This window comes from Lepisma saccharinum, chromosome 1, assembly GCF_977018435.1.
Source record: "Lepisma saccharinum chromosome 1, izLepSacc3.1, whole genome shotgun sequence".
In the NCBI taxonomy this organism is placed as follows: domain Eukaryota; kingdom Metazoa; phylum Arthropoda; class Insecta; order Zygentoma; family Lepismatidae; genus Lepisma; species Lepisma saccharinum.
Genome location: NC_139229.1, coordinates 167,648,204 through 167,663,979, shown reverse-complemented (window position 1 = coordinate 167,663,979; position 15,776 = coordinate 167,648,204). Strand labels below are relative to the sequence as shown.

The 15,776-nt window shown below is 33.9% G+C and overlaps 1 protein-coding gene across 1 annotated transcript; it reads left to right on the top strand.

Moving 5' to 3' along the window:
• Positions 1–1,356: 1,356 nt before the first annotated feature.
• Positions 1,357–9,413, top strand: LOC145989920 (uncharacterized). The gene is made up of 2 exons (XM_083125434.1): positions 1,357–1,436; positions 7,899–9,413. Exons 1-2 carry the CDS (start codon positions 1,357–1,359, stop codon positions 8,509–8,511), a joined length of 693 nt encoding a protein of 230 aa, XP_082981560.1. The 3' UTR covers positions 8,512–9,413.
• Positions 9,414–15,776: the final 6,363 nt, after the last annotated feature.

The window sequence follows — 15,776 nt, the reverse complement described above, 5'->3', positions numbered from 1 at the left end:
TAATTGCGCGTCCGGCTTCTCTTTTGCCAAATTTTTGACATTCGAACTTACGTATCTGCTTCGCGGAACATTCCTGAACGTGTATTGACGTTGTTTTGATGAAAGTAAGAGCAATTTTTCACCTTACGACTACTTCTTCCTCCTACATTTCCGTTTGCCTCACACACAACATGGCGCGGACACCTTCGTAAATAATAACGCGTAGGAATGACGCATCGGCCTTGTTTTTTCTCGATTTTCAATTGTTATGCAGTGTTTCAACCTTCGGAACCCAAGAAATGCCCGTCGACAAACTTAATCAGATCTATTTCTTTTTAACTTTATTTTTCGCGTTCTGACACCAAATTTTAACTATGTATCCCAACCTAACTGAACTAACCTATCCACGCACCAATGGTTCATGGGGCTAGCGCCAATGGTTCGTTGGACTATCCGAGAATGGTGTGTGGGGCTACGAATATGTTTTTCGAAACCAATTTTTAACTATTGAAACCTTTGCGTGGCCCTACTAACCTATCCACGCGCCAATGGTTCGTGGGGCTAGCGCCAATGGTTCGTTGGACTATCCAAGAATGGTGTGTGGGGCTACGAATATGTTTTTCGAAACCAATTTTTCACTATTGAAACCTTTGCATGGCCCTACTAACCTATCCACGTGCCAATGGTTCGTGGGGCTAGCGCCAATGGTTCGTGGGGCTATCTTTTTCACTATTGAAACCTTTGCGTGGCCCTACTAACCTATCCATGCGCCAATGGTTCGTGGGGCTAGCGCCAATGGTTCGTGGGGCTATCTTTTTCACTATTGAAACCTTTGCGTGGCCCTACTAACCTATCCACACGCCAATGGTTCGTGGGGCTAGCGCCAATGGTTCGGGGGCTATCTTTTTCACTATTGAAACCTTTGCGTGGCCCTACTAACCTATCCACGCGCCAATGGTTCGTGGGGCTATCTTTTTCACTATTGAAACCTTTGCGTGGCCCTACTAACCTATCCACGCGCCAATGGTTCGTGGCGCTATCTTTTTCACTATTGAAACCTTTGCGTGGCCCTACTAACCTATCCACGCGCCAATGGTTCGTGGGGCTAGCGCAAATGGTTTGTCCACACCCGGCACAAACTTTACAACACACCCACCACACGTCATTCTCCAAACCCTCGATCCACAGTTCTAACTCTCGTCGCAAACGCAGGCAGTTCGAAACACTGGATACCAACAAAACACAATCACGACACGTCATGATAGTCATGACGGTGTATGAAGGTGATGGTGTATGAAGGTGTACGAACTTCATGGTATACGCAGATGTACGCGCCAAACGCTATCTCTGTCGGAGAATTAATTTTCAACGAACAACATGAATTTCAGCTATGAAACATTGCAACATCACACAAAACACCTTCTCGATGTTCGACAATGCTACAGGAACTTATTACGGTAAGTAGTCTCTTCTGTACAAATAAATAAATGTGTCCGAAGGATAGTCAACTAGTACCAAATAGGTCTATATAGAAGGAGAGAGAACCTTGCTGTTAGCTGCAAGATTTACAGTAATTTACATACATATAATAGATAAGAAATCAATACATACATATACATGTCCTAGGAGTTCATTTAGGATGTTACAATTTGCAATTTATTGTCAGGTACTCTTTAACAGAATATAAACAATGATCTAATAGGTATTTTTTTACATGCTTTTTATATGAGGTAGCTGATTGTATTATTTTTATGTCACTTGGAAGGTTATTGAAACAGTGAACAGCCATGTATTTAGGTCCTTTCTCAAATCACAAAACATTTTAGTGAGCTCGTGTCCAACATTATACTGTATTATAGCTATTATGTTAATTATTGTGATTCGCTCTAAGTACCAGCGCTTCATAATCATGTACCATTAGCATTGTCATTGACTTACTGTGGTACTAGCACATGTCCATGCGCCAGCGTATCTGTACTACCAGGAATTAGAGATCTTTTATCATCTTTCCAACTGAGTGACTTCTTATTTAACTCTTCTGTATAAATTTCATGTTTATGACTCCTAATAACATGCTGTTTATGCAAGCACTCTTTTTGATTGAATAAGCAATTTTTATAGTCCTCAAATTGGATTTCTTTCTTTAATACAGCTTTTTTAATTCCTTTCAATCGTTTGTCTACCTTATCGTCAGTTCTATATGCATACATTTTACTCCTTAACCCAATAAATTCTAACATTGGTTTGCCATTTAATTCGTCTTTCATTTTTCCAATTACTTTTTTATTTTTTTCACTATATAATTCGCTATCCTTAGGATAATCACTCGTATCAAATAAATCAGAATTATTTTTCATAAAAGTATAATAATCGTGAATTTTGAGTTCAAATATGTATGCGTCGGTGTCTACGTATAATAATTTTATATCAGTATCAAATTCATTCTTTAATATATTATAGTAAAAATCATACATTAGAGCTTTAGATAAATCTAGCACAGCCTGCCCAATATAAATAGGTTTATCAAATTTAACTGATGTTTTATAATTATGAACTGCAACCAAGTATTTACTAAAAATGGTTCTAGACTTAAAATTAGGTTTATTTATTGCTTTCTGGACTTTATTGTCATCACAGTATAATTTAATATTTTGTTGTTTTCTAACTGACTGCATAGATTTACCAAATACACTATTAGACATTAATTTCCGAAAATCTTTTTCAAAGTCATTTTTTGCTTTCTGTCGCTGTTCAGTATTAAATTTAATATATGGGGCAATAAAATCAGATTGAGTAAATTTAATTCCTCTGTGAATTTTTGTTATTTTCTTTCCCAATTCTGTATATAGTTTTAATATTTTATAGTGAACAACATAATTCTTTTTATCATAGAAGTGACATAGCAACTTTGGTACTTTACCACCTGGGGGTATTGCATTCTCGGGTGCAAGTGGAAGGTCATTGAACTTATTTTGAAGATCTTTTGGAAAAGATAAATCTACTTCTAATAGATAACCAGTTTTATCATCAGAATTTAAAATATGCGCAGCAGAGCGCCCAGTAGGGCTAGCACTTCGTGCGCTGCTTGTTAGTGACTTTTCTAAATTATTTAATTCTTCTTCAGTCATCCATTTAAAATTCTTTTGTGGTAATTTCTGTGATAATGAGTGACCATATAAATTATTCATATCATTATAGTGAATTTGTGTGTTCGTGTCTGCTTTAGAATATCTATTGGAGCACTGACTTATTCGACCTCTTATTCCTTTTTCGAAAAACAGATACATTTCATAATCAGTTAATTGTTCTAATTGAACCTTGGTATATTTAAGCATACAATCCCAAGCTAAAGCTGGTGTTGTATAGTACCAAACAGGATCTAACCCATATGAACTATTTAATCCTAAGTCTCTAAAATTTTCAAATACATCTGCTAATAATAAAACGTCTAATTTTAAATATAAATCATGCCATTCGCCTAAATCTTTAATTTTTAATTTATTCCATACTTTTTGAGCATGGTCATAGTCACTCCAAGAAATATTTTCTTTGGTTAAATTAGAATAAAATTTTTCAATTGCTGGTAATTTTGTATCATTAAACTTAGCGAAGCTGTCCATATATTCGTAAGCATAAATTCCTTTTCTTATAGTTCGATTATCTTGCTTCCTAAATATTATATTTAATTCTTCATTTGAAAAGTATTTTATTATTTCTCTTAGCTGTTCCGGTACTAAATTCGATGAGAGATTATCTAAACTGCTGGCTAAAAAATATAAAAGAATCAATAAATCTTAGTTCAATTAAACCTTCATTTGTCCTCAATACTTTACTAAACGAGATATATTTTTCTTCATTATTTGGAATTAGTTTTAGTTTTGATTTAGACGACCACCCAGCGTCCTTTGGACTTAGCCCTCCGGGGGCCTCCTCTCCCAGATTTTTTATAAACAGATGGCAATCATATGAGGACAAGTTATGAAATAAAATTGGAATAAAAAGTGGTTGTTTGTATTTTAAATTACAATTATTACAAGCAGCCCCTCTGTATTTTCCAGTATAATGATCATGATCTCTTACTTTTGGATTATCTTTGGTAAATTCATTATTACACAAATAACATACTGTAGCTGTTAAATGTTTAATTTTTATTTTGTTTGTGAATTTCATATCTTCATTTTTCTTTAATAATTTTTGTATTGTTATTGCATTTTCAGTTATCTTATTTATAAAGCATTTATCAGCAGTTTCACACTTATGTATGTGTAAAGGATTTTCTATGTTTCCGTAAACGCTTTTTACATAAAGTCCATAACTACAAGGAATATGAAGTTGTATCTTATTGGTATATGATTCACTAGGGTTTGGTTCACATGTCTGAATTGGCTTTAAGATTGATTCAAAATCACAGTAAATTACATATGGGTGTCTAAGCATTCTTTGAAAATTTTTAAATGATATTGTAGGTTTATTTTCTGTTCCATTTTCTATAATTTTAGATTTTGGCATAACAGGCAAGCAGGTTTCATTGTTATTACATATTACTTGATGTTTCTTAACAGCTTCTTCAGTTCTAGCACTATAATTTAAACATCTTCTGCAGAAATATTTTTATTATTATTAATTTTTAATTGGTTATTTAATAAACGACTTAAACTTTTTATCCAACAGTAATGGTTTTTGGTGCTGTTACCAAAATAAAGCAGGTCAATATTATTTTCAAACTCTTGTTTTTTATTATGATATAATGGGTATATGCTACCATTTTCATACCCAAATACAGTTACATTAATTTTATTCTTTGCTTCAAATTTAGGTATCTGATCAATAGTAACCGGATATTTTACACAATCAAAATCTAAGTTATGATTAATGTTTTTATATTTCGATGGCCTTTCTTTATTTTTTACTGGTTCCTATAAACAAGATAACACACTATATTTAAAGCACTCATTATCAACATTTTTAACATTAATACAAGCTTGCTTAGCTTCTATCAATTCAGGTAATTTTATATATGAACTTCCACTTAATGGTTTATATTTATTAATATTAATTCTTAAATTGTTTATTCTGCTTATAACCCAGCCTGAGCCTTTCGCTTCTAATTCATCACATCTGGCTATAAATAAATCTCTTTGTGTATCCCAGAAATTATTAAGTTCTTCCAACGATCTGATTATTACATTAGGTAGTTGAAACTTATGAACCATTTCATGTTCTAAATTTTTAAATCACATTCTAACTCTAAATTAATTTTAATATTTTTATGAATTTCTAAAGCATTTTTAATAAGATTATTCGCTTTATTCTTAATTGAGTCCATATAGTAAAACAAATCAGAATCTCCTTCTTTATTGTTATGTTGATAAGTTAATAACCTACCTTTAAAAGCAACTTCAACTAAAATAAAATCAGGTTCAGGATTATGTTTAGCTTTATGAAGCTGTAGCCTAGTTTCTTTAATATACTTACCACAAACATCACATTTTATTTGTTTTATTCTTTTTTCTTTGGAGGTGCTATTATGTCTTGATCAAATGGAAATAAATCATTATTTTTTTTGTTTTCTTTTTCTCTTTTCCTTCTTTCATATTGCCTGATTATCTGTATAATCAGATCAGCTTTTTTATATCTTGTAATATATTGTATTTTTAAAAGTTTTGCAATGTTATATAATTCTGGTAGTTTAAGTTTATTTAAACGTTCTTCCATTTTAAGACAACCAATTTATTATAAAAAAAATTATTCAATAAACACCTACCCCCTTATTATGCAATTTAGTTTTTAAGTGTCTTTTATAGTGTGTTTTGGTATAATATCTTCCACATTCACATAACAAACGTTCACAATTTGAAAGTATTTTGCATTGTTTATCTTCTATCAACATATTTACCGTTGTAAAATTCATCTGGATGTTTATATAGTAAACAAACAGAACAACGAAGCGCAGCGAGACTACTTGAAGGATCAAGGTTGTCCATTTATTTCGGAAAAGATATTTTCAATAAAACGCACCGAAGGTGCTATGCGGGCAGCCGCAGCTTGACCGCGCCTAATGTAGCTAAAGTTATTATTTTATTCTCGTGTTCTTTAAATTGTGCGTTCATATTTCTAATCATAATTCTTTCAAACTCATTGGTTGCAGAATCTTCTGATCTGTATAAACCTTTCACTCTTCTTTGAAATTCAGCGATCTGTGTTGTGTCAACTTGATTCATTTATTTATACCCAATATTTTTTCAATTTAGAAATTTATTGCAAATTAGGTTTACAAATAAAATTGTATTAAATACCTTGACATTTTGTTGTACAATTATTTATGTATGCTATAAAATAAACTTAGATAATAAGTAATATATGTAAATCTTAGAAATATCTCTTATTTTATTTTCCCATTGATAAGATTTTTTTATAAAAATCATTTAACTTTACCGTTAATTATATTTTTCCCTTCAGGAATATTAACTATTTGGATTTTTTCAATATCTTTAAATGTTGGACCTTTTTTACTAGTTTTCATTTCTAATAATTCTTTTTTAGAATATTCATTAATACCTTTCTTCTCAAATATAGGTTTAAAATCATCTTGAAACTTTATATCTTTTAAAGTTTTATTCATATATCTACTTATCTTCTTATTGTCTTTTGTTTCTATTATCATCGTACTAAACATTTTGTTCATTTCGTCTATATCACTTTCGTCATTGTGTTTAGATGCTTGTTTTGTTATAATTTTTTTATATTCCTGTTCTCGGGCTAATAATTTATCAATTATTTCTTGATTTCTAAAATTGGAGTATTTATATATTTCTTTAGTAATATGTGTGTTACTCAATGCTTTAAAAAATTTTATTATCATTTCTTTATATGAATCTGGAAGACCTTTTAGGTTTTTAACACCATTATTGATAGTTTGAATATTATAACCCGATTCTTCAATTAATTCTTGTAATTCAGGTACATTGGTTATTAAATTATCTAAACCTATTAATTCACTCTCACTGGGGGTAAATAATTTGATTTGTTTTTCCATTTATATATATATTTTATTTTAGAATATTTACCTTACCACATTTCTTTACCTTACTATATTACGGGATTTCTTTACCTTACTATATTACTGTATTACCTTACTATTTTGCAATACCATACCTTACAGTATTACTATACTACAATACTACAATATGATACTGAATTACACTACTTTACAATAATACCATACTTTAACAAATATAAAAAATAATATACATAAATAAAAGATGTCAAGACCGATTACTCCAGATGAATTTGTTAAACTTTTAAAATCTTATAATTTCTTAAATAATTCAATTAATTCTTTTTGCAACAAATATAAAGTTAATTCTAAAACTGTAGTAAAATATTTAAAAGCCAATAATATATCCTATAATCAAAAAGGAGTTGTTAATTTACCACCCCGAGATAATTATGGGCGTTTTATGTTAAATTTAAAGGTTAAATCACAAATTATAGTAAAACCTAAATCTAATACAAATAATGAAGCTGGGTTAAATAATGTAAAATGCAAGGAAGTTAGATTTCAAGAACCATTGAAAAAATGTCGATCAGTAAAAGACTTGAATAATCTTTAATTAGTTTAAATATTCAGTTTCATAATTACAATTTCTCATTTGTGTAATTTTTGAATTTCTTATACTAGCCAGAAAAAGGGAGAGGCTGTGATTTAGATGTGGTGTAGTGACATTTTGTTAAAATTTAAGATTCTAAATTTTAGACATGGTGCTATGGTTTTTGTCATTGCAATAACTTTTAGGTATCATATTTTAGATCGTAAGACTTTAGTTTTGGAGATAAATCCCCTTCTACCAGAGAAATTGATATCTCCATATTATACTGCCTGTTTTTCCTGAAGTAGTTTATAATTTTTTCTTTCTCAGGTCCAACCTAGGCAAGATGGGTTTTTTTGATGACGTAGTTGCCAACTACAAGAAAGACAACTTCAGGATTCTAGAGTTTCTACAGTCTAGACCACCGAGTACTCCACAAGAGGCTGTGGCCCCCATGAAGGACTTTAATGTGGTTCTTTTCCGTGACTGTGTCATTCACAATATTTTAGAGCAACGCCTGGAGCTAGAGCCTAGCACTACACAAAAGTTGATTGAATTTTTGAGAGGGGACTTCAATGACATCACCAAACGAATCACGCTTCAAGTGATGATACACTACACTAAGATGGATGTAGAACTCCAATATCGTAAATATCTTATTCGCGGTGACATGGATAAGTTACCAGAAGCTGAAAGATTAACAAAGGCCAACTTTTTTGATGAGTGTATAGAGTCATTTGTGACTCATGCAAATATGGATTGCGGAGTTGATGGAGTAGTGTGGTTATTGCCCGAATATACAAAGAAGGACATTCAGAATGCTCTCTGTAGCAAAGCAATGATAAGTGCATTTGAGGAAGCCATGAAAAAGCTGGGAGTGGTGTTATCATGTGAAAGAGGCCATGGAAGCATCACTTGGGTTTTAGCAGAAAGCTCATTTTAAATTGAGGAAAATTAGAATATGCTTTCCAAAAAATGTCGCTTTAAGTCTCCATATGTTGAAAGCAGATCACGTGTACTGCCACAATTCTAATTATCCACATTGGTATTATAGGTTGTGTAGGTACATGTTTTTATCTAATGTTTCAATTTTCCATGCATAAGTCCTTAGGGTACAAAAGTGCAGTTAAAAATATTTTAGTTAAAGGAAAGAATGAAGGTGATTGATGTGGCACCACTATGCCAGCCTTCTTTATATTCTTTCTTATGTATATATTACTTGAAAGTTTAAATGTTGTGTGCAAGGTGAATAACAGATACAATTGTTTAGAAAGAATTTTCACTTAACTGACAGGAAAGTTATAACATACTGTTGTACTAATGTATATTTAGAATATTTGTTGATTAGTGTTGCTGAGAATAATCCTTGAATTGTTTTAAAAGAAATTTGTACTCATGATAGTGTAAGGAAGTGCAGCTTTACAAGCATGAAACATTCATATTTAGGAAATTATCAGTAAACCAGCTAGAATGTGGATTTTATTCAGATCATTCTAGTGATATATGGAAGACTCACTGAGAAATTTTGTGAATTGTCTGAAATTTCAATTTTTGTGTCGAAGAATAGTGTGTGCACAGCATATTTACTTTCAGGTGCACAATGCAAGCATTTCAATTGACATGTCTGCAACAATATTTTTTGGAGACCTATAAGGGTATAGGGAAGGGGGGCATAAGTTGATATACCACTTGTATCACTGCTGTTAGTAAACAGTTTCATCTATTGTTTTGCCCTCCTATAGATAGGGATGGCTGGAAATGAGTAAAAAAGTCTTCTTGTAGTTTATGCTACCTTGTTTTGTCTTTTTTGGATTTAGCCTTGTTTGCCCAAGTAGGTGGTGACTCAAATCTAGCAAAACACTGTGATTTTTACTCTGACCAGTGTTCAGCATTTGCAAGCCAACAACGGTTTAAAGAAAATTTGGTTAACATATAGTTGACATGGGTCTGGGTCATTCCTATTGTCAGAGCATAGCTTTTCTTTGTTTATCTGTAATAGAAACTAGGTTGTGCAAGAATTCAAATTTTCTTCTTGCTTGCCTTGTTTCTACGTCTGTATATGTGATCACAACATTCTTTTGTTTACGGAAAAGTGAATCTGCTGTGCTACATTTTGATTCCTATTTAATGGCAAGCTTTAAGACAATATTATCTCAAGTTGCTGCATTTCGTCTTGGAAATTGGGCTCATTTGATATGGAATAATGAAAGTTCCAATAGAACTTAAAGTTGGCCATTTCATGTTGTGAACATGCTTAATGGAACAGTTTATTTCCTTTGGTCATGTGAACTATAATATTCCCATGGATTAATACTCAATTTACCTTCACAAATTATATATTTTGATTTGTTATTTCGGGAATCTAACTAAAGCTCATATTACATGAAATTAGCTTTATCTTGGTCACACCCATGGTTTAATTTATTGAAATTATCATTCAACGCAAAATTTCTATGTACCCACAACGTTACAGCATTGCCCTAGATTGAATTTTTGCATTGTACAAAATATGATGTAACTTTTAGGATCATGCTCCTAATGACATCCCCATTGATAAAATATGCAATTAGATTCACAAAACAATATGAAATGCCTGTGTTTTCCATGAAGTGCACATCTTTTTGCAAAATATTTGCCACATCTCACATGCACATAACATGGCAATTGAGGTTGTGTGTTTGCCTTGCATTTTTGCGTATCACTGTTGTCTGTTACATCCTTGCTTTAAAGAAATTCATGCAATCTATGTACACACACATTCTTCTGTTCTCATTTATCACACAGAACAGTCTGAAACATTTTTCCCACCACTGTTTTGTACCACAATTATAGCATTTTTAAATCTTATTTCTCAATAAAACATTGCCACCCCACACCCCCATCACCCTTACGTCCTTTCCATGACAACAGACTGTATAGGCTGGACCTCTTTCCATAACAAGCACATTATACAGAGATGAAATTCCGGTAGTTCTATGTAATGCCACAGCACACTAAGAAAGGAGGCTCTGGAACATGAAAACACAGCCAGTACATGGGATTTGTTTTCTGCATTGTATCCTTTCATCAGTTTTGTCTAATATCCCTATTGTTTCGGTGAGCCAAAACTGACAAATTTACTTTTAAATTCAAGTATACCAACAGAAATTAGTTACTGTCCTATGAAATGTTCCTTCTTGATCTGTAGCTGAACGAGCTGCTAATGCGTGGCAATACCATTTCAAAATGCCAAATTACATCCTTCCATGTGTCAATTTAAAATTTTGCAGACAACCTCGTGGAGGGAGTGGCATCAGTCTACTTCAGACAATACCTAGTTCCTTCTCTATTCCCTTGATTTCTGATGTACTAGGTTCGTTCAAGGTTGACCAGATTTCTATTGCGAGGGGAAATAATGGAAAGTCCTACAAGCACCATACTAAGCTGGTTTTTCAAGTATTTCCACAGAGCATCCAACCACAGTTGTCGTTCCCTGAATCCTTGGGCGTAGAAGGAAGTTGACTGCTGTCTTAACCACTGCAGGACATCTTTTGTGTCAGTGCCTCATCGTTCTTCAATTTCTACCCTCTTGTTTGCCTTTCCAAGGAGCTCAAGGAAAACTGATAATCTAATCACTGAGGGCTAAGTCCGGAGTGTACGAACATAACATCAAAACCTCCCAGTGCATTTCAGTGAGAGTTGTTGCATTCAAATTGACTGTGTGGGGCTGGGCATTGTCATGATGAAGAATGACATTTTCAGATAACATTCTCAGTATTTTTGTGAATTGAATTCCATATGTCATCCTTGATCAATGTGCAGTAGTACTGGGCATTAATTCTGACCCTTACTCCAAAAAAAATCCACATGAATAACATCTTGTTTGTACCAAACATGTCCATGTGGTTCATTCATCAGCAATTATCATTCTTTGCCAAACTACTGCAGTTCTTTTCCTTTTTACATTACTGATGCTATCTATATAGCAATCTTTGAATTTTTTAAAAAGTGTCTATTGAAACTCCAAATTAGCCCTCCTTTATAAGGAGAACCCATTTATTTCGGCAGGAAGTGAAGCAATTGCAACCATCCTCATTCATTTAGGATGTGATTTTTTATGTAAATTTTCACCCCCTTCCAAAATTGTGTTGATGTATGTGTGTGTTGTCAACAGTGTGGGCACTCAGATTTAAAGGAACACAAGCATATAAGTTCTCGGACGAAAGTAAGCAACCTGCTACGTAAAAGAAAAGTACTTTAGAAGATCTGATTCTTTAAATCGATCGCTCAAAATTTTTTAATTCAATTTTCAATACTATTAATTCTGAATTTAGTAGGAACTTAGGGCAGCAGCTTAATTGCTTATTTGCTGTTTTCCTTTAAGAACCTGAAGCCAAGAAGGTAGCAGCAGTGAATGACCCTTGTGGTGCTCAATTGGCTGTGTTAAGGCAGCAGCAACAACAGCAACAGCAGCAGCAACAACAACAGTCACAGTCACAAGGTGCAACAACGTCGCAACCAACGCAAAACCAACAGACACCACCACAGGCTGTGCAGGCTGCCCAACCTCGTGTACCGGGTGCAGCAGTTCCACATGCCGGCCTTGGTGGTGTCCAGTCAGAAGACATTCGGGTCCCGGACAAGATGGTTGGCTTGAGTGAGTATGCAAATGAATTTTTTTTTTAATCCTCTCCAATTTCAGGGTAGCTTTGCAATTTCTGCCTTGATTTTTTTTTTTTTTTTTGCAAAGAAAAGGACAAGTGATTAGTACCTGATAATTTGAGCACCGTTGTTTGTTGTCCAAATTTGTTAGCTCAAATCGTGGCTTCATAAATGGAATATATGCTGTTCTATACATAAGATTGGTTTGATTTACATGCTTGACAGATCTGTTAGTAGTTTTCCTCTTATTTTTGTTACTTTTGAATATGAAAAGTATTACTGCTGTTTAATTAGCTGCACAGGCTGTTTTTCTTTAACTCTGGATGAGCATATGAAGACCAAAATATTATAACTTCCAGCACACTTAAGAAATTCCCTGTTGAATTTCTTGTGAATATACAGAGCAGATGTTCCATTCATATACCATAAGCTCGTCAAACAAGAGGTAAATTTTGGTATTTCCTCAAACTGTCGATCTTAATGTGGCTTTTTCTACTTCTCATAGTGCTAAGAATGTTAACTCACTCATAAATACTAATATTTCAGTCGTGCTCGGGAGCTTATAATGAATATTGTACATCAACGGAGTAGAACGGAAGGTCCAGGAGGAGGTGGTGGCGGTGGCGGAGGAGGAGGAAGAATGTCTGATATGGGAGGAATGGGCAATCATGCTCAGGTAAGCACACTGGTAAGTTGTAGCATTCCTCTGGGATAAGATGTCTGCTGTATGTAATTTAATTTTAGTACGTAAGATAAGTGTTTGTCAAAGGGCGTCCCTTTTATGATTTCTTGCTGCTGTATGACCAATAATTTATGCATATGTTTTTGGTGATAATCATTAATACTATCATTACTCGGATATTTCTTGAAAATAGAGATGGGATGGATTGGCACTTTATCTCTCTTCTGTCATCGGTAACATTGCTAATAATTTTATCTGCCAGATATATCTTGTACATCGCCTATAACTGCGAAATTCTAATTTTAAAATTATTATGGATATAAAGGTTTTTGAAAGTAAAAGGGACAAACTTTGGCAAGCCTTTATAGATTATAGTTAGCACATTAAAAAAATATTACATTTATCCTTAATTCAGTACAAATAAGACCAGAAAAAAGTTTTCTCAGGTTTACCAGCAATCTTCAGTTTTCATCTATAATTGATATGACATGGAAAGTACACATCTAACCAGGATCAAATTATTTTCGAAAAGGCTACTCCTAGTGTGTCCCATTTGAGCTGCACGAAATTTGCTGTCCGCCATTGGATCAAGTTGCACCGAAAGGTCTGGGCAATTTTGAAAAGATATCCAAAAACCTGAAAGTCTTGGCAAAATGAGGGGGAACCTTGTTCATAAGCATAATTGAAACAGTAATACATTTAATTAAAACATTTTTTACTTGTTTTGTTGGAATTGAGAATTAGTGATATTATGAACAAATTTTGCCATCAATAAGAATTATCACATGCCTTTCAACATGGAGCCACAGTAGTCTAGTCAGTTGGAATTTCTCTGGCCTTGTCCCAGCAGAAAGTAGCTCTGTGGCTCACCCAGCCTCAATAAATGGGTACCCCGGGGGATGTAAAGGTGGTTGGAGCACTGTGCTGATCACCTCCAAAATCGCAAGAGGTCAATGTGTGGGGCCCTATTGCCACATCCGCTAAATGTTCCTTCATGGCACAGTACAATATGCACAGGCAACTTTGTACTACCTTTCAACATAATGAAGCTAATACTTATTCACGTGTGTACATGCTAGAGGACACACTCTCCGAATGCTGAATTTTTCATTATCTTGTTTTCTGTTTCCTGGTAGACCGAATAGCAGGTAGTGCCTAATAGTGTCTTCAAACCTGTAAGTACAGTTTCATGAGCTGAACGTACACATGTAACCTCTAAAAATATGAGAGGGTGTTTTATTTCACCTCATTTCTTGCTCAAAATTTTCTTTTACACTTCATGTATATCAACACTTTTTAATATGAATGTCCACATAACAGCATAAGATAATTTGAAAAGTATGAAAAACGTTTGTGCTTCAAAGTCTTTTGTCGTTTAACGTCCTCTTCTGTCCAATGTTTTGAACTTGTTTTCCACATTCTTCCTCAGGAGCCCCGGGTGTTATTGGGCTACTTTAATTCCTGGAACCTGGAAATAGGTCCAAATAAGTATGTATGTACATCCTTAGATTAGGTTTAGAATTCTGATGGACAGATTACATTAGGCACAGTTCATTACACTCTCGCAACAGAGAACAGGAACAATTATGAAGTCACCATCTTCCAAAGAATTTTTATTTAGCCATGAATCAAAAAGGATTTTAATTGTTTTGTCCTCACCCAGGTTGAAATTATGGTACCAGGACCCAAATTTGGACTGATAATTGGCAAAGGAGGTGAAACAATAAAGACTCTTCAAGAGAAGTCTGGTGCAAAAATGGTCGTGATCCAGGATGGTCCACAGCAAGAACAAGAGAAACCTCTGAGAATTAGTGGAGATCTTCAAAAAGTAGAGGTAAGGATACACCATGTGATTCTTTAATGATCGGTCTAGTATGGTTGACATATTTTAGCCTCGTTGTTCAACTGTGCATAAGCCGGTTTTCCCACTAACCTGCAATGTCAATTAAAGGCTGTACACTTATGGATATGGAACTTTTTACAAGTTGAACAGTGATTTGCGACTAAAGTGTTAAAAATATGCTTTATGTAGTAACTAGGGCTAATGTCATATTTCCACTTAACCTTTTGACGCCCAAGCCCTTTTTCAATAGTAAGCCTCGGTTGCCCAAGCCGATTTTGAGCAAAATGCAGAGTTTCAATTAAATGAGTGTAGTTCGGAAGCTAATTGCCCTAGAGAGATGAGTGATATACCGTTGTACGCGCAATGAACCAGAGATTCAGACTATATGAAATTTTTGCAAATTGGGCGTATATGTGGCGGGGGGGAGGTTGCTAACTCTCAAAACGACCTGGACACAGCATCTCGATCGAGACGCTTGGGCACCTAAAAGTTAAAGCTTATCACAGAATTATATGTGGGGGAAGGGGGTAGGATACATTGTCTTCAGCCTGTAAATTGTAACAATTCAAAATACTTAAAAATTTAATAAATTATCATTTTCTGGGGAAAGAAACTTGAGATAGCAAATTATTATACTGAAATGAAGTACACGCTTACCTGTGAAACTGTTGGAATTACATGATAGAAATCTACCAGCTTTGGTTGGGAATAGTCCTAGTTTCACATACTTCCAATGTATTACAAGTTCCATGTCTTCCCACAACGATGTTAGAAAAATAATGAAAAATATGAAATTTGCAGTTTCCATAACATTGACACACTATGGAAGTGTTGCAGGACATTTCTCTGGACCAAGATTCTCAGATTTGGGGAAAGTATTAGCCTATGTTGGTGTCACTTTCGGATCCTAATACTCGGCCTTCTAAAATTAAATTAAATTCTACATAGTTTTTCGGAATTAATTCTATGAAGTATTGTGTGGCATTTTTTTTTTAACTTGGAAAAGTGTTTACAGGTATCAGTGGTTAAATTTTAAGTAATA

Bases quoted from the DNA above. Each gene is read 5' to 3' on its own strand.
- LOC145989920 (XM_083125434.1), top strand. From the start codon at position 1,357: ATGAATTTCAGCTATGAAACATTGCAACATCACACAAAACACCTTCTC. The intron at 1,437-7,898 runs GTAAGTAGTCTC...TTTCTTTCTCAG, and splicing joins TGCTACAGGAACTTATTACG to GTCCAACCTAGGCAAGATGG.